The sequence below is a fragment of the Drosophila mauritiana genome, chromosome 3R (genome assembly GCF_004382145.1).
Source record: "Drosophila mauritiana strain mau12 chromosome 3R, ASM438214v1, whole genome shotgun sequence".
In the NCBI taxonomy this organism is placed as follows: Eukaryota; Metazoa; Arthropoda; class Insecta; order Diptera; family Drosophilidae; genus Drosophila; species Drosophila mauritiana.
Genome location: NC_046670.1, coordinates 7368384 through 7385179, shown reverse-complemented (window position 1 = coordinate 7385179; position 16796 = coordinate 7368384). Strand labels below are relative to the sequence as shown.

General features: G+C 41.4%; 1 protein-coding gene across 4 annotated transcripts; it reads right to left on the bottom strand.

The window, feature by feature from the left end:
• Positions 1–33: 33 nt before the first annotated feature.
• LOC117142724 (organic cation transporter protein) lies at positions 34–16418 on the bottom strand. Of its 4 annotated transcripts, none has more exons than XM_033306892.1 (7): positions 16053–16418; positions 2962–3249; positions 2674–2901; positions 2353–2611; positions 1755–2172; positions 1175–1681; positions 34–826 (listed from the first exon to the last, which is right to left on the bottom strand). In XM_033306892.1, the coding sequence occupies exons 2-7, from the start codon at positions 3058–3060 to the stop codon at positions 580–582; spliced, it is 1758 nt and encodes a 585-aa protein (XP_033162783.1). In that variant the 5' UTR covers positions 3061–3249; positions 16053–16418; the 3' UTR covers positions 34–579. The 4 variants fall into 4 exon arrangements, with proteins under 4 accessions (XP_033162783.1, XP_033162782.1, XP_033162781.1 ...); XM_033306891.1 differs by lacking the exon at positions 16053–16418 and adding an exon at positions 11359–11521; XM_033306890.1 differs by lacking the exon at positions 16053–16418 and adding an exon at positions 7192–7355.
• Between the last annotated feature and the right edge of the window lie 378 nt (positions 16419–16796).

Genomic DNA, 16796 nt, shown 5'->3' with positions numbered 1-16796 from the left:
ACGCCAGAAAAAAGCTTAAAAAGTCGGCATAAATTGATTTTCATTTGTATATTTTATAAGTGGTTCTCTAACTTTAAATAATTATTATCAGTTTGCTTAATGGCTCTCATTTGCTTAAAGATCAAACTCCAAAATAGAACATTCAGTTACTGGCCTAAGCAGTATCGCACTTATGTACATGAAGGTATGAAAAACGCTTACGATAAGTATTCAATTGGTTGTAGTTAAGTGATTTTGTGCCGCTTAAGTGTTAACTATACGATTCCATTTTTATACACAATCAGCATTTTGGAAAAAACAGCAATTTTCGACCGAGTAAAATGTACATCTAAGCCCTAATAAGGTGACTACAAACTAGAGTAGGTATATATACGTATATATAAAATTATAAGGGTACACTCTATACATAAGTATATAAGAAAAGGCTTCTGCATACTGAGCACATATGTTGCAGGCAACCAACTGGCCGTCGAATCGAGTTAGTCTGGTTCCCAGCCAGGATCCCTACGACCTGGGCTCTTAGGATCTAGGCGAAATTGGTTAGCTAAACTACGAACTACTAGGACGGGGTGGCGCCCCTCAGTGATTGGCGTCCTTCAGGGCCTGTTCCTCGTGATCGGCGTCGATCAAGGACTGCTTGCGCTTCCCATTCGAGCAGGACTCCACTTGCATCTGCTTGGCGTCGATCAGGGAGTGCTTCCGCTTGTACTTCTCCAGCTCGGAATCGGATTCCTCGTCGTCGTGCTTGTTGTGCAGGCACGGGAAGTCGAACATTCGCTCGCCCTTTCCGAACACCTCGCCCTCCTCGATGGTCGTGGGCAGGCTCCTGCAAGAAAACAAGAAGAATTTGTTAGATACGCACATCATCAACCAATTAATATAACTTAATAATTATTTAAACAATTCCGATTCAAATTATACCGTTGGCATAACGCACCTTCAAAAACTGATTACCAAAGGGCAATTATCTTTGTTACTATCACACTTTACTTAAGGCCTTAATCGTATATTTCTTTGTATTAAAAATGAATGCCATACATCGATTAGGTGAAGATTTATGGAATCTTGATGAATGATAAATGTTGAAAAGCAAAATTATGGTTTCATTAATCATTTATCAATTTTAATACAATAATAATTAATAATTAATAATAAAATCTGCGTAATTACTAACCTGTTTAGCGTCTCTGGCAGCAGCAGGCAGACAAAGGAGCCTGCGAAGAAGAGGACACCCAGGATTATCGAGGGCGCCGCCTTGAAGAAGGTGCCCAGCCAGAGGATGTAGGGCGCCAGGAAGGAGGCCGCAAATCCGGCCACGTGGACTGCCGCCACGCCCTGACCCCTCACGCAGGTGGGGATCAGCTCGGTGGCGTACTGAGATCCGCTCTCATATGAGATGGCCACTCCGAAACGGGCGGCGATGGTCAGGCAGGCCAGCAGAATGGCATTGTGGTTGTGCTGCTGATACGCAATCGCAATGCCGGCGGCGGCGGTGAAGAGTCCGCCCACCAGCAAGGATCCCGAGGCCATGCCTTTGCGACCAATGCGATCCTGCAGCAGGACCAGCAGAATACTCGAGGGCAGCACTGCCAAGGCACTCAACGAGAACATGATGAAGGGGGAAATGCCCATGCCCTCCACGTTGCGGGAGACGGCATCGTAGCACAGAGTGATCACCATGCTGTGGATGAGAGAAATAGCAGAGTAATATAAATAATTAGCATCTTTGACAAGAAGTACTAACTACAACTCACCTCTTGAAGAACAGAATGAGCGTGTTCTTGCGCATGCGTGGCGTTCTGAACATATCCAGCAGAGTGGCCTGCTTCTTGTCATCGCCGCCCAGCATTTCGTGCGTCATTTGGCAGTGGCGCCGGAACTCGTCGAAGTCCGCCTGGCTCACCCGGCAGCCATTGAACTTGGCCACCCGCTTCAGCCTCACGATGGCCCCGTCGATGTCATTCCTAGTGACCAGCCACTGGGCACTCTCCTGCACCACAAAGTAGTACAGCACCACCAGCAGAATGGGCAGCGACGTGCAGGCCAGGTAGATCTGCCAGTGACCCACCAGAACTGCCAGCCAAGGAGTGAAAACCAGGCCCAAGCAGTAGAACAGACCCACGGCCATGTTGAGACCCAGGGTTCTCATGCTGGGTCGAATATATTCGAGCACTATTAGGAAGAAAGTAAATGATTCGGAAGGTAAGTCATCATAGTGGCAATACTTAAAAATCTCAAGGAATGCATGCCACGATATACAATTTTTTAGCATGCTGTACAAATAATTATTACAAATATTATTATTTGAATACATTCTAATTTTACCTTTTCATATGTGTTTTTTCTGCTTACCTATAATGTACATCAGGTAGAAGTTTGTGTCCGCTGCCAGGCCGGAAATAAAACGGCAGAGGGTGAAAGTGGCCACGCTCTTAGTGAAAATGGTGGAGAAGTCCCCGGCAAAGCCGCAGAAGTTGGACAAGATGAGTGCGGGAACGCGGCCAATCTTATCGGAAAGCAGGCCGTAGAAAAGTGTGCCCACCACGGAGCCAATAAAGAACAGAGACTGGCCAATACGTGCCTTGTACGCCGAATCGCAGACCCAGTTTAGCTAAATACGATATGATCGTTAGATTTTATATCCAGCTTTATTGTTCCGTAAACCAGACATACCTCTGTGTTCATGCTTCTGTAGCCGAAATCATAGTTGTATATCCATTTTTCGCAGGCTTTGCTGCTAACGGTGACATCGCTGCCATTGATGTCATCCAGTCGGGTGCACGATGGATTCTCGAACTTAGCATAGATCTCGCCGATCTCCTTATATGTCATATTCACAAGCTTGTCATGATAGCACCAGTGATCTGGCACAAAACTAATGACAGTCTGCGTAAAGTAATGCTGAAATTCCAGGAAATTCAGTAAATATTTGAGGCAATAGGATGGATATCAAGAACTCACCATCGATACGATGATATTAATGAACCCGAAGAGGGCGAGTATCATGAACTGGTAGCGATTGAAGTCGCCACATTTGGCCAGGATCTGATCGAAGTCCATGTTGTATGAGTGTAATTGGAGCTAAGTGAGCTGAGTTTCTGTGGTGTTTGTACTATGGATGGTTGTGACTTGGTTCTATGAACGCTGACTTGTTTGGGAAAGGAGGAGGCAAGCCCAATTTCCAGCGGAGTTCACATGTGATGTATCACAATTTATTGTTAGTTGTCACATTTGTTCCTTTGGCTTGGTCTGAAATGAAAAAGCGTGTTTGGATCGTTAATTTGGGTCAATGAACGTTTCTAGGAATACATTTGGATAAGATTATCTTGCTGGACCATATATCATAGTAAACAGAAAACAAATAAATTAAATAAACAATTTCATTGTTAAAATTTCTCAGTATTTTAGTAGATTTTTGTTCACAACCAATATAAATATACTTAGCAAAGTTCACAATGATGCTACAAATTACTTTTTTGTAACAAAGTTGGGAGATAATTTCGTAATATGAGCAACAATCTTGCTTAAGTAACCCCCGTTTTTTATCAACCTCCGGCTGACGAGATTTTAGGGCTCTAATTTTATTATTGTCTAGCCACGTTCTGTCATCAAATCCCGTTTGCTTTTCCCTCTAATTGTTTTTAAATAATCGTATTAGGCAAATAAATGGATTCACTTAGCACGTTGGGCGCAGTTAGGCGAGAAAATCGATCATGAAAACACATTTCCACTCGAAGCTAACCATATTGAACATGATTCGCCGCCAGGCGAGATAAGCAATTGACTACCGTTGAGCACTTCGTAGAGCGAAGATAACTGCGATCAGACTTTGGCCAAACATCGTTCGGCGTGTTGGACGAGCCGAAATTAAGGTCACCAGAGCGGATTCCACAGGCTAGTTACATGTGGACTTATCGCTGGCAAAATATTTATATAGGCGTTCATTTAGATAAAACCCCGAAAAAAAGTGCTAGTTGGAGGCCTGACTAATGCGAGGGCCACAACTCCGCCCGGAGACTGTTGTCAAGTACGAGAATCGACTTTCAATGTGGCATGAGCACGTGCAGATGACGATATGCTGGCCGACTGGATTTCTCCGAATAGATTTTGGTCTTGGAGTTGGACACTCGACAACAGCGTGCTTGGGGATCCGGCACTGGTGATTTACATCTTGGCGAAATAAATAAATAATTTGTGGATCTCTCCATGTATTTGTATGTATTTGGGGTGAGTGCAACTGGTTTTCCCTTGGTTTTCCACTCTAAGAACCACTTTTTGTGCGTTTTGTAAATCGGATTCAAGGTTCCATCTAATTACACATTATACACAAGATCTATCGAGTGTCGAAACTTGTGAAGGCCGAACCAAAATATTTTTTAGATACATTCTGAAGTTGTGGCTTACAAAGTCAAGTAAACGTATATATAAATCACTTTTAAAATTTGAATTTATTTTTTTTGTGATGCTATTTACCTTTAGTTATAATATATGTGGAAAGTGAAAACTCTGGCCACAGTTTTGTTTACGAACCACTCAGCAAAACAGATAAGGCGAAACAAAAGAATAAATTGAGCAATTTCTGCAGCGTAGAAACAAGATGTTTTCTGCGACGCACGGCAAACAAAATTTCCCAAGAGCAATTTGTTTAGGGATATAGCTATGTTTTTGTTGATGTATTTTCAAATACTTTTCTATATTTCAAAGTTCAATGGCTCTGTCACAGAAACGCACACGCGGCCAATAAAAAAATGAAAATGTTTTAGCAGCCCGTTTTTTTGTTTTTTTTTTCAGAGGGGAAGTCAAATATTTATCACGAAAACAAACGCGCACGCTCAACTTGATTTGAAGGAAATTTGGTTAAAATACGTTGAGTGCTTTTCCTTTTTGATGCTTTGGTTAGTGCGCTTGTCGGAACCGTTTAGGCCCGTTGGAACGAGCTGGCCAAGAGCGATGGGTGCGATGTGTATCCGCCGAACGCTCCTCACAAACTGAGCTGCCAAACGCCGCCGACGATTGTTTATTAAAAACGGCAAACAGCTGTTCTGTTCGCGCAGCAACGGCGACGGCAGCGGCGGCGGGAAATCGAACTCAACTCAACAGGCGGACCAGAAAACAGGTCATAATTAAATCCAAAACCTGTGAAAAACAAACACATCGTCCAAATCGCCAAGCTCGAGTTTTGTGATTTTTATTTTTTTTGGCGCTTTTACGAGCGACCACACGGCGTATACTTGATTGGATTCGATACGATTTCATTTGATTTACATCCCCATACTCCACCCTTGTGATCGGATTGCCTTGCTAATTCCTAAAACAAACTCCCCCTCGGTATAATTTTTAACTTTGATTAACTTGCCCTATAAATAAATGGTTGCGTTTAGCCATCTCAGAGAGCTGAAAATCTCACTTTAAGGGGAAATTCTTGGCTGATTCACTCGATTACGATTATTTTGCTAATTATTAATTAAAAACTTAGCATTGGCAGTGATGGTGCAACATGTTTTGATTATACGATCTTTTGGGGTCGCTTTCTTTGCACTATAATATCTTGCATACAATCGTTATTTTGATACTTGTTTATTTTCAGGTTTTAAGAAGAGTCATAAGCACACAGATACGCGCCTGTTGCCATTTTTAAACTTTTACGAGGGCACACGTAGGATAAGTATTTTATCAAAGATTAACATTTAAATTCGAGGTTCAAGAATGAAAACAAAGGCATACCTGTAGTGCTTGGCATAAACTGGCAAGATATGAAATGAAAGCCAACTTGAACTCACTTTAACTTAAACCATTTGGAGCAATGCAGCCAGACTTGGCGAAGATCGTACTGTGATTAATCAAAATTCTTCGGCAATTAGTAGACGACAATTTATTACACACTTGAGGCTTATTGGTAGCTAAAGGTGAATGAGCAGTGAGCCATAAATAAATATCAATTTGTTGGCAACACTAATCAGAAATCAAAGCTCATGGCTAATGTTCTAATGCAATTAAAACCCAATCAAGTGAGTAAGGCGAGTACAAGGCATACGGCCCACCAATCGCCCCGATTAGATAATGCCCAATTTCAGACGTTGTACACTCAAGTAGCCGACTTCCATGTGCTAACGAGTTGGGTGCCGTTAAATCGAGGTGCGTAGCCAAAATAAAAACCCAATGCCAAAACAATATCGCACTTTCCCCCGACCAAAAAATAAAAAAAGGCAAACACGTGCTGGCCTGCGCTTTTTGATCTTGGCCAACTGTACTTGCCAGATGGATGATCTTTCAAGAGATCCGGAAAATGTGCAAATATTTGCATTTTCATTGCGATTTCCTTTGTCTGCCTGACTGTCTGACAAAGAAACAAAGAAAGTACAGGGCTCCATTGCAATGGATTGGCCCTTTTCAAAGCAACCGAATAAACAGCATTACTCATCGCGCATACGCCCTGTTATCCGACCATCCAGCGGGGAATTTTCACTGAATTAAGTGACTAAGCTGCATTTATATGCTGCTCGACAGATCCTCTTACACTTTTTGGCTAACTTTGGCACCTACTTGAAAAACAAACAAACAAAAAGGCGAAAAAAGCGAGTATTAAACCAAGAGGCGTTAACAAATCAGCGGCGAGAATTACGAACACCATTTTTGGGACTGTATTAATTTGTTGGGTTAATATTAACAACACCTAAATTATGCTTATGCAAAGGTGTTAGCCTTTGAAGTTAACTGAAAGTCTATTTGCGCTTAAAGATTTTTCGACTCTACTTATAAATAAGCAAACAAAGAAGATTTTGGTGTCTGGCTTTTGGTTTATTTATGAAATGTATTCTGTTCGCTTTCTTTTCTGAAAAATACTCTTAACCAATTTGCAGCACAATATTGCATTTATATGAATAAATATTAAAATCGCTTAAAACGCACTCTAGATTATTAAATGCATCAAAGATACACAAGGATGTTTTTTATAGCACTTATATGCCTTAATAAAAACTGTATATTTTTAGTTTTCACTGTTCATTTCCTTCAGTTGCATCCTTGAACCGTTAAAGTTTGTGGTTTTTCCTTGGAGATTTTATTTTAACACGCAAAACCGAAAATTGCCTGGTACCATAAACTATTGTTGAGTCGGATTTAGTTCACACACACTTGCGAAATGTTTCGAAAATTGATTTTATAATAATAGCCAGCAGAGATTGAACTTACTAATTAGACAGTTTTGAATACAATTTAACGCATTTTACGCGACGCAGCGATTTTTCCCGTATTCGTCCGCGGATCCTGAGCGATTTTCCCTCTCACTCTCACCCACACTCAGCGATCAGCTGTTGGGCTCCCGCTCGCGATCTTTTGCTGCTGCTCGCGTGACAATTGGATTCGCTTTGACTTCAAGTTCACAGCATGTTGTCGGTTATAAATGCTTTCGCGTGCCAGCAAAGTTTCGCTGTCAACTGTAAGCTGCAACTGAAAACGAGTGCAGTGTTCTTGCTTCTGCCCTCTCTTTCTACCACGCAATTGCTCTCTCACTCTGCCTTTTTTTTCAAATAAAGAATGCACTTTATCCCTTTCACTTGTATTTCCCCATTTCACACGGAAAGAAATTTGGGTACCGACTTCTTTATTGAGCTATTTAAGCCGCAATAAAGTTGAATAGGTTTTTATACACTGAAAAAAATAAGGCTTTCTTATTCCCAGTCTCTCTCTCTCTCTCTCTCTCTCTCTCTCTCTCTCTCTCTCTCTCTCTCTCTCTCTCTCTCTCTCTCTCTCTCTCTCTCTCTCTCTGTCAAAGTATGCATTTCACACAGAAGAGAATTGTATGATCGTTTAAATAGTATATTTTGATTGGTTTTGAGCTCAAACATCATTTTAATACTAAAGAAGGAAAGAAGTATTTTGTACTGTGAACCCATCCAAGTTCATCAGCTTTAGTTTAAAAACTCCAGCCACCACATATCGAATTTCCCTTCTGAGAACCATAAATTGATCCAAATGTTTGCTATAGTTTGCTGCTGATTAAGCCTTAATGACACAATTTCTTTTGTTTGCCGGGCAAGCAACAATTATATTTCCATGAATATACACAAAAACAGTTGGCATCAATTAGAGTGCTTGGCGACACAAACATGCCAGTGAGAAACGCCTCTATAAACAAAGTGTTTTAATGGGTTAACAATTAGGGGAAGATTTCTAGATGGGATTTACTCGAATGCGGGAGAAATAACAATAAAAGTGAATTTGAAGAAACGATCTGCTGTTTCTTTGTATGGAGTGGAGTATCTTTATATCCCACAACTACGTCGCAGAATCGGATTAAAGTTTTACTGAGCTAGACAGCTCTGAGTAATACGACCTTTAGTTTTAAATAAACTGCACTGTTAAAGGGCATCATTAGTGTTATAGCCACAAACCGGAAGCATTTTACCGAAAGTTGCAGGTAAGGGAAAGCCCTCAGGTCCGGGATCCGATTGATAAGAGGACTTGGCATCGAGAACGCGTTCTCCCCCACTGATAAAGCTCGCTCTCTCCGCTCCGCTCACTCTTTCCGTTGGCCATCCGATCCGGACTGGTTTGTGTCAGTTGTAACCAATTATGAGCACGGGCTCAGCTCCCATACCATTCGCATTCGCATTCGCGACTCGTACAATCGGCCGTGGGGCAATGCGGCGTATGCTCAACAAATGGCGTCAGCAGTTTTTCTCCATGAAATTACCATTACCATTGCCCCCAAAATAAAAAGCCACTTCAAGCACCAAGGGTCGTTAATCCAGCCCTCCATAAATACCAAAATTGGTGCTCTATAATATAAGTATGGAGTCCATATAGCCCGTTTGTATAGTTTGAAGATAAAGCTCGAATGATACACAGAGTTCCTTGGAAAAAACATGAAATTCTAGACTGCGAACGTGATGGCAGGTCATGTAATCGGAAGCAAAGTCAGGGGAAAACCTTGACTGTATCTTATCAACAAGATTTTATTACTGTCATTGATTTGATTTAAATAGTTTTGCCATTAATACATCATTGTATTGCAGTAAAGCTGGACCATTAAGTTCTTTGACCCAACCACAAAAAAAGCAATAAGTTCGCCAAAAAAAAGAAAACGATCAAAATCCAAATTGATTGGCCAAACATAAACACAACAATCAATTATTGCATAAACAAATCGACTCACCGAGAAATGCTGGGCAATTGGTTCGAAGTTAACCGAGATCCCGAGATGGGCTATGCAAATGATGTCATGGCACCTCCATCCACACATACGAGATATATGCTGGCTGGGTGCCGGTACCAGCATAAATGTTGGGAATATTCCATCGACAAGTGGGGGCAGCTCTGCGCCGGAGACAAAACAAATTGATCGGAGGGTTTCTGGGGACAGGGCGCTTTTCCGAACCGGTATGAATCGGATTGCATGGTCCACACAAAGGTCTACCTTTGGCAGTTTGGAAGGCAATCAGCTGATAGCTATAGACAACAGTCCCCCGGATCACACCGATCCCTGAACACCGCGATCCACACCCAGACTACGCATTAACATTTTACGATCGGGCTGAATAACAGACTTTCGATCGCGAAACACGTTGGGCGAGTCTTTCTCCACGCCAGACACATAAAAAATAGTGCAAAACTAAATACTCTGACCCCCAAATCAGAAATCACAAAAAATCGAACAAAACAAATGCGAAGCCAAACGAGCTTGGCAACGATGTCTCCGGCATAAAAAGTTTAAAATTAAATTCAAACTATATATGGTATATGTTTATCGTTCGCACAAAGCAAACACGCACACACACATGGACAGCAGATACAAATGAGCCAAAAACGTGACTTAACTTTTTGCTTTAATTTATTTGTTTGTTCTTTAATTTATGCCAAGAGAAACATGCGCATAATCGTTGGTTAATTAAATGGATATGTATCGGGCAATCGAGTTTACTGCGAGCATCAATCATTGAGTTACACACATACCATACGTTCGAATAAAAATGGGCAAGGTAGTGGCTTAGATTGGGTATCTATCGGTCAAATGTCATTCGGGGGGCGGTCTTTCTCAAAAATAAAAACCAGTTACAAACGCGAAAATCAAAACAAGTTATGCGATCCACTGCACTAAGGAGACCGCTTCCACGAATGCAATCAAGATAATCGCGCCAATATGTATCTCCATACCAGATCCAACTGGTTGGCCCGAGATAATGGTTCTCATTTCCTTCCATCGGCGCAGTGCAAAAAAACTGCAGTTGCAGCTCAGGTGCAATTCAACTCTAACGGCACTCCGAAGTGTGGAGTGGAGTGCACTTATAGGGGAAGTACCGACACTCAAAAATACTATGTATCTCAAGAGTCTTGAAATAATTCAATCTTTTCTCTACTAATTCAAAAGCAAATAGATACTAAATATAATCTTATCTTAATGCTCATTATTCATACTCTTCACTTCTTTTTTTTGTACATTTAAAGAGTTTTTATATTGCTGCTCGGAATTTTAAAACAATATAGTATCTGATAACTGCCCTGACACACAAACGAAATCGTTGTATCTCCACTGGGAATAATATTTATATTGAAATGGCACTGCCTTATCGTCTGGCATCTTTAATCACGGCTGAGTCAATTTATTTCGCGCTTATAGTAAATAAGGTGTGTTTATAATCTTAGCTTTCTTTAAGATATTGGTATTTATACCATTTCCGTGTGCTGATTAAGCCAAATACCTCGGTTGCATATCAGAGCATTCCGCTTTCAGCATTTAAGTACTTAACTCCCACGAATCCTTCTAAATATGAGCTGTGGAAACAAGGACATCAAAAGGACCCTGTGCTTTCCGCACAGAAAATACCATTCGCATTCAGATGCGTCCGCCCACTTGAGTCTCCATTCCCAGAAAAGCTTCAGTTCGTCATCCTAGAGCCATTATATTGGCCAAGGCCAACGGAACGTGTGTCTTGGTCGCGATCCAGAAGAGCTAAATTGAAACCGGTTCGATGGACGGCGGGTTGGGGGCGGCACTCGGGAAAATAGGAAATAAATGGAAAACCAAACTGTTTGCATTCACTCGGTCTATTTTTAAGGGGGCACCGTTTTCATACACGTGCGCATAAACATATTTATGTGCGCTTGAAATCATACAACTGAGCGAAGTCGATTGCATAAATTTGTTAATTGCTATTTATATGGGCCGCCACTTGGCGACTTGGCGAGCGGCAATAAATAGATCGAATGCAAAACTTTCCGCTCGCCTGTGAGAAACTCTTTGCTTTTTGCTTTCCCGATCGCCAACTGCACTTCAATTGCCGTCAATTAATTGTTGCCTGGGAATGGGCATTCACAGTAGCCCATCTGACTGCACTTGGCACCCAACGATTCACTCACAGCACCGAATTGAGGATCTGATTGAGGATTTACGGAGCAACCGGAATGGAATCGATAGTATCCAATAGATATACGGCGATTCACCGTTTGCACTTGCACTTCGAAAATTTCGCGGATGCGTTTTCTGATTTCTGGTTTCCGTTCCTGAGCGAGCGCCGATGTGCGACTGTTCAATGCTCGTCAGGTACTCGAAATATCGGCCATGACTTTGCCAAAGAAAAACTAAAGAAAGTACGGGGATTGCCGAGCTGACTCGACTGTAAGATACCCTGCGAAAGGATGACGTAAGTTGCAATGAGATAGCACAGTCATGTTATATACATTATTACCCTTTTAAAAGAGTGTGATTGAAGTATTGGTTCATAGCTTAATCTAAATTTCAACAACTTTCTATGAATGTCAATCATCCTTATTCATATATACTAACCGATACCTATTTAAACTCACTCTTCAATATTATATAAATGTGAATATTTTTCTAGGAATCTAAATTCGTTCTGGGAATTAAGAACTTGCTTGGACTTGAGTATTCCAAACTAATTCCAAAGTGACCATCATACCCAGTGATTTTTTGAACAAGGGGTACAACTAGATTTCAATTTTGTTGTAGTGCTCTCTCGCTCTTTAACGTTCTCTCTCTCGCTCTCGCTGTTTGTTTCTTCTCAGCTGCTAAATGCTGTCTTCCTGGTTTTACAGGGTGCATCCCCTATGCATTTTGGTTCATAGGGATGCTGAACTGTAAGGGAATTTTCCAGCAGTTGGATTTAAAAGATATCAACCCTCTTAAGGTAAACAAATTACGCATTTATCATTCCTTAGAATGCAGATGGTTTGTGACAAACTCAAAATGCGTTTCTACCCAATACGTAACAGCGCAATAACCTGATAACAGGTAAGTACAAAAGAAATAAAAAAAACAGTAATTAAATCGGAATGGAAATCAAAAGTTTTCCGCTTGGAACAACCCCATCCTACCCGTAAAAATAACAAAAAAGAGAGATCCGTAGAGCATGAACTGCATGCGAGCAACAGAAATGAATCTGATTATTGCAGTTCTTTGTTAACAATTATTTATTATACGAATTTCGATTTAACCAAACGGAACCGGTTCGATTTGCGCTTGATTTCTGTTTGTTTTCCGAGTGTCTGGCCCCAAACCAATGACGTCAGTGGTCGTGCATTCCCTTTACAAATGCCCAAATTTAATTATATTTCGTTTTTTTTGTTTGCTTTCTGATTTTTTGTTTGCGAGCATTCAACGCCACTCTGGCGAAGAGAAAAAATTCTGATAAGTACTCAAAATGTCAGCGAGCACAATGCTTTAGAGTTGCGCATAATTAGTTATCTGTATATCTAAAAAAATATACATAAAAAAATATATATTGCTACACATTTGATATACGTTAGAAATGAATATTTCAAAAACTAAATCTATAAGCTAGGTACTCAGAAATGAATATTATTTATTTATTATTTATATTTATTTGTTTAATCGTGACACGAATGCATCTTCCCCAGCGACCTTCACATTGAGCAGAAATTCTTTATTTTCGATTCTTGGCAGCGTCCATCGAATCTGCTTACTCATTTGTTGACTCTCACAGTTTGCCGCCTATACTAAATATGTGGTATTATAATTAGTCTAGTACTCTAAATTTGCACTGAGGATGCATTTTGAGCAGCTGGTACTACTTTGTAGAAGGGTTAATGGTTTCTTTGCGTTGTGAAAAGTGCTGATAATGAGAACCGATTCGATATTTCGCTGACCTTGCCCAGCAAACGACTCATCTTATTCAGAATGCAACTGCAAATGCAATTATTATGGCTGACACACTTGGGTTTATTAAACAAGTGCGACAGTTCAACTTGCATAAATTCAACCATATCGTGTCACAGCAGTCTTAATTGATACAGAAATGTGAATTGAAAATCATGCATATAAATAACATATTATGTTATTTTTGCATCAACCCATCATCAATCAAATATTCACTTAGAAAATAATAAAATACATATATGTGAATTAGAGCGTATTCTGCAATCAACTGTGATAGCAATTAAATTTCGTTAAGTATTCCTTTTGTATTTTTTGCCGGAAATTAGAAGCTAAATGTTTGTTGCCGTTCAAATCTATGATATTTGCCATGTTTATGTTTAGTTTTGATTGCTTAAAGTTTGCTGACAGGTGATTAAAATAATGGAGTATTATTATTATTATTGATTATTAGTGCTACTTATAAAAAAAATGTAGCTTGTTTATTGGCTGACATTTATAGTTGATAATTTAATTATAATAATTTAACCGAACGAATTAATAGAATTAACTGCCAGTCTTTATATAATTATATTGGCTGTTATTGCAGCATTTGGCGATTAGTTATGCTCATGCTGGGTTTTTTGATTATAAGCTACGATTTATGCGATCGCTAATTCAGATGCGATTGTGGGGGAAAACAAACTAATTAGGACTCGAATGACGCAGGTTGGGGTTGTTTATCCCAAAACGAAACCCGATCTTTCCGAGCTTTCTCCACGGCAATCAAATCAAAACCGACCCTTGGTGCAAATTTCAAAGAGTCGTAAATCATCAGCGAGCATTGTGCGTGGTCCATGCGTAAGCAGGGAAAATTACCATCAAATCTACAATTGTGCCAATCAATTGGCCGACACTCGGGGAAAAGCGATTGAGGAGGGTCTCCTGGCGTGCAAATGGAACTAGGAACTGGGAACTCGGAACTCGACATGGGATGTCTTCGGGGGACTTCATGGGGGGTCAGCTCTATTTATAGAGCGGCTCAAGGACATCGGAAAATACATAGACAGACGTTGCCTTAATTTATAAGCACGCAAATCGCGTGCGCCATAGTGATACGCATATGAATTTTCATGGGCGAAAAGCCTGGGAAATGCAACAAAGGCCGAAAATTCTGTGACTCAGCGGTTCTTTGATTTGCTGCCATTATGCTGAAAGTTGAAAGGAAATTGCGTTCATTATTGACTTGTTGTTCTTCATTCGCGGCTTCTGTATTTTGATAGCCGAACAATTACTTATGGTTTCTTATGGCGCTGCAAATTGATGTCTTTGCTATTTATTAGTTAGGAAAACATACAATGTTGCAGGAAATAGAAAAAAATCCAAATTAAATTTGCTATTTTTATGTTATCGTTCCGCCTATATCAATCTCTTATAGCACCGGAAATGTTCGTTTTCATACACAGCGTATTCGCAATTTGCGCAATTAGTTCTAAATATTCAGTTGAATGCGGTTTCAATGAAGAAAAGTGAAATTGAAATGATTTATTAATTGTTAACACATTGCGGTGTATAAGTAAATCGTATGCTAACAAATGCTAATCTAATGTGAAATATGAGTGTAAAGTTCTCGGAAAATCCCTGACCTTTTACACATGGCGTATGCGTTATTTCTCGCACACTTCATTGATTTAACAGGACGATATCCTCTTCCTCCTCAAAAATGTGTGCTCGTCTTAAGTGAGTTGTTCGTCTGGCTGAGTCTGGTGGTCCCATGTTATTCAAAAATTGCACATTCACGCCTGAGAAAGCATTAATAACGCCGGCTCACAACATCATTATTCAATGTCATGTCGGCGCGTCTTCCGAGCGGAGCAAACAGACCGAACTAGGAACACTTTGCACTCTCTGTGCATTATTTAGCGCCAACTTGGGGACATCGGGGGGTCCATGTTAGCACATGGGTAACGGGAGCAGGTTGGGGCGACTGGGAGGAATATTGGTCATGATATTCCTCAAGGGTAATTACAAGCAGACGGGACTTTGTCAGCTGGCGACTAAGCAAATCCGTCGTGTGTTCAAATAATTAAAATGGCCAAGCATAAGCGATCGATGTCATTACACGGCGGCGGAAATGGAATAATAATCAACGGGGAATGGGATAACAAAGACTGATTCACTAAGTCGGAATTATTAAATCAATAAAATTATCAATCTCATTAGCATGAGAGCTGCAAAAGTTTTTGCGAAAGTTCCCCTCCTTCATGCGATTCGCGTTTCTGTTGAAGTTCAAGGAACCTTTCGCCGGGAAAGGAGCAAAGTTTCGTTGTGTTCCTTGCACTGATATAAATCGTTGCCTGTTAGTGGGACTTAACTGTCTGTCAGCACAAAGAACACAGCTCCTGGCGAAGTCCTTCCTCCGGCAAAAAGCACAAAGAGCGCTGCAGTTCCTGGACTCCGGAGGACGCGGAAGGCTGGGCGACAGTGAAGCCTCAACCTTTGTTGCTTAAATACGAGTATATGCCGGCGCCGGCACTAAAAATCAATATCTGGAATGAAGGGGCAGAGAAGTTGCACGGGCCCAAAGAAAACATAATTGCCAACATTGTTGCTCTACAAACTTAAGATTTAACATATAAACTGTGTAACATTTAATTTGAATGCTAATCATTCAAATACCAATTATAGTGCGATAGACCATGCTTAAGTTCATTTTAAAATTAAGTAATTTACGTACAAAAACATAATTAGTAGAAGTGCACTGCATAAACTACGGTTTTTTGCTCATTTCTTCGACACTGTAAAAGTTGGACCACGGGGCGTATGGGTAATGCAGCAAACCGCAAAAGGTCAAATGGCTGAGCTGATACCGCCGAATGCTTTTTAATTATGAAAATAACAAAGACAAATGAAACGAGAGCCAGGACACTAATTGACTCACCCAGAGATGCGCCGCAAGGACTGGTTACGAACTGCCAGTTGCCAGGACAACGTTTGTGGGCACCCGTGGGAGGACAACTGCTTACGAGTGGATATCCCAGGGCAACGCCGCCAAAGGCTCCAACGCCTTGGGGCAATAAGCGAATGCAGTGCCAGGGGCCAATTTCATCGAGCCCGGCATCTCGTCCTGCGTCCTGCGTTCAGCGTCCTGTGATGTTTATCCTGCCAATCCGCGACGTAAACTGAACCCAAGTAGCCCTAGCCCAACGGAAAGCAGGAGTCCACCGCTCGCTCAGCCTCTGCTCTGCACTGCGGAAAACAAGGCAAGCGAATGAAAATGTGTGCGAGTTGTGTTTTCACTATACCGCCGTAGCGCCATGTGCGCGTAGCTGGCGGTACAAATCAGCTGAGAGCGCGCACGCTTTTCACGAGTGACGTCACCGTTGTCGCGACTCATGCGCACCCAGGGCGCGGAAGAGCGAGGTGGAGAGCGAGCGCCACAGCGAGAGCGAGAGCGAGAGAGATGCCCCCAGATACCCAAGATATTCAGACACTCAAATAATGGTGCTCGTGTATCTGTATCTTGGGGAAGTCGCCTGCTGTGGCGCCGAATGTGCTTGGCCCAAATGCATGCTTGTTGCGCCACTTGGAACCATCCCTCCTCCTCCCCTTCCTCAATCCATCTTTCAACCCACCCCCAGGAGGCGAAAAGGGGGGTCGTTCTGGCCGACCAGGGATGGCTGAT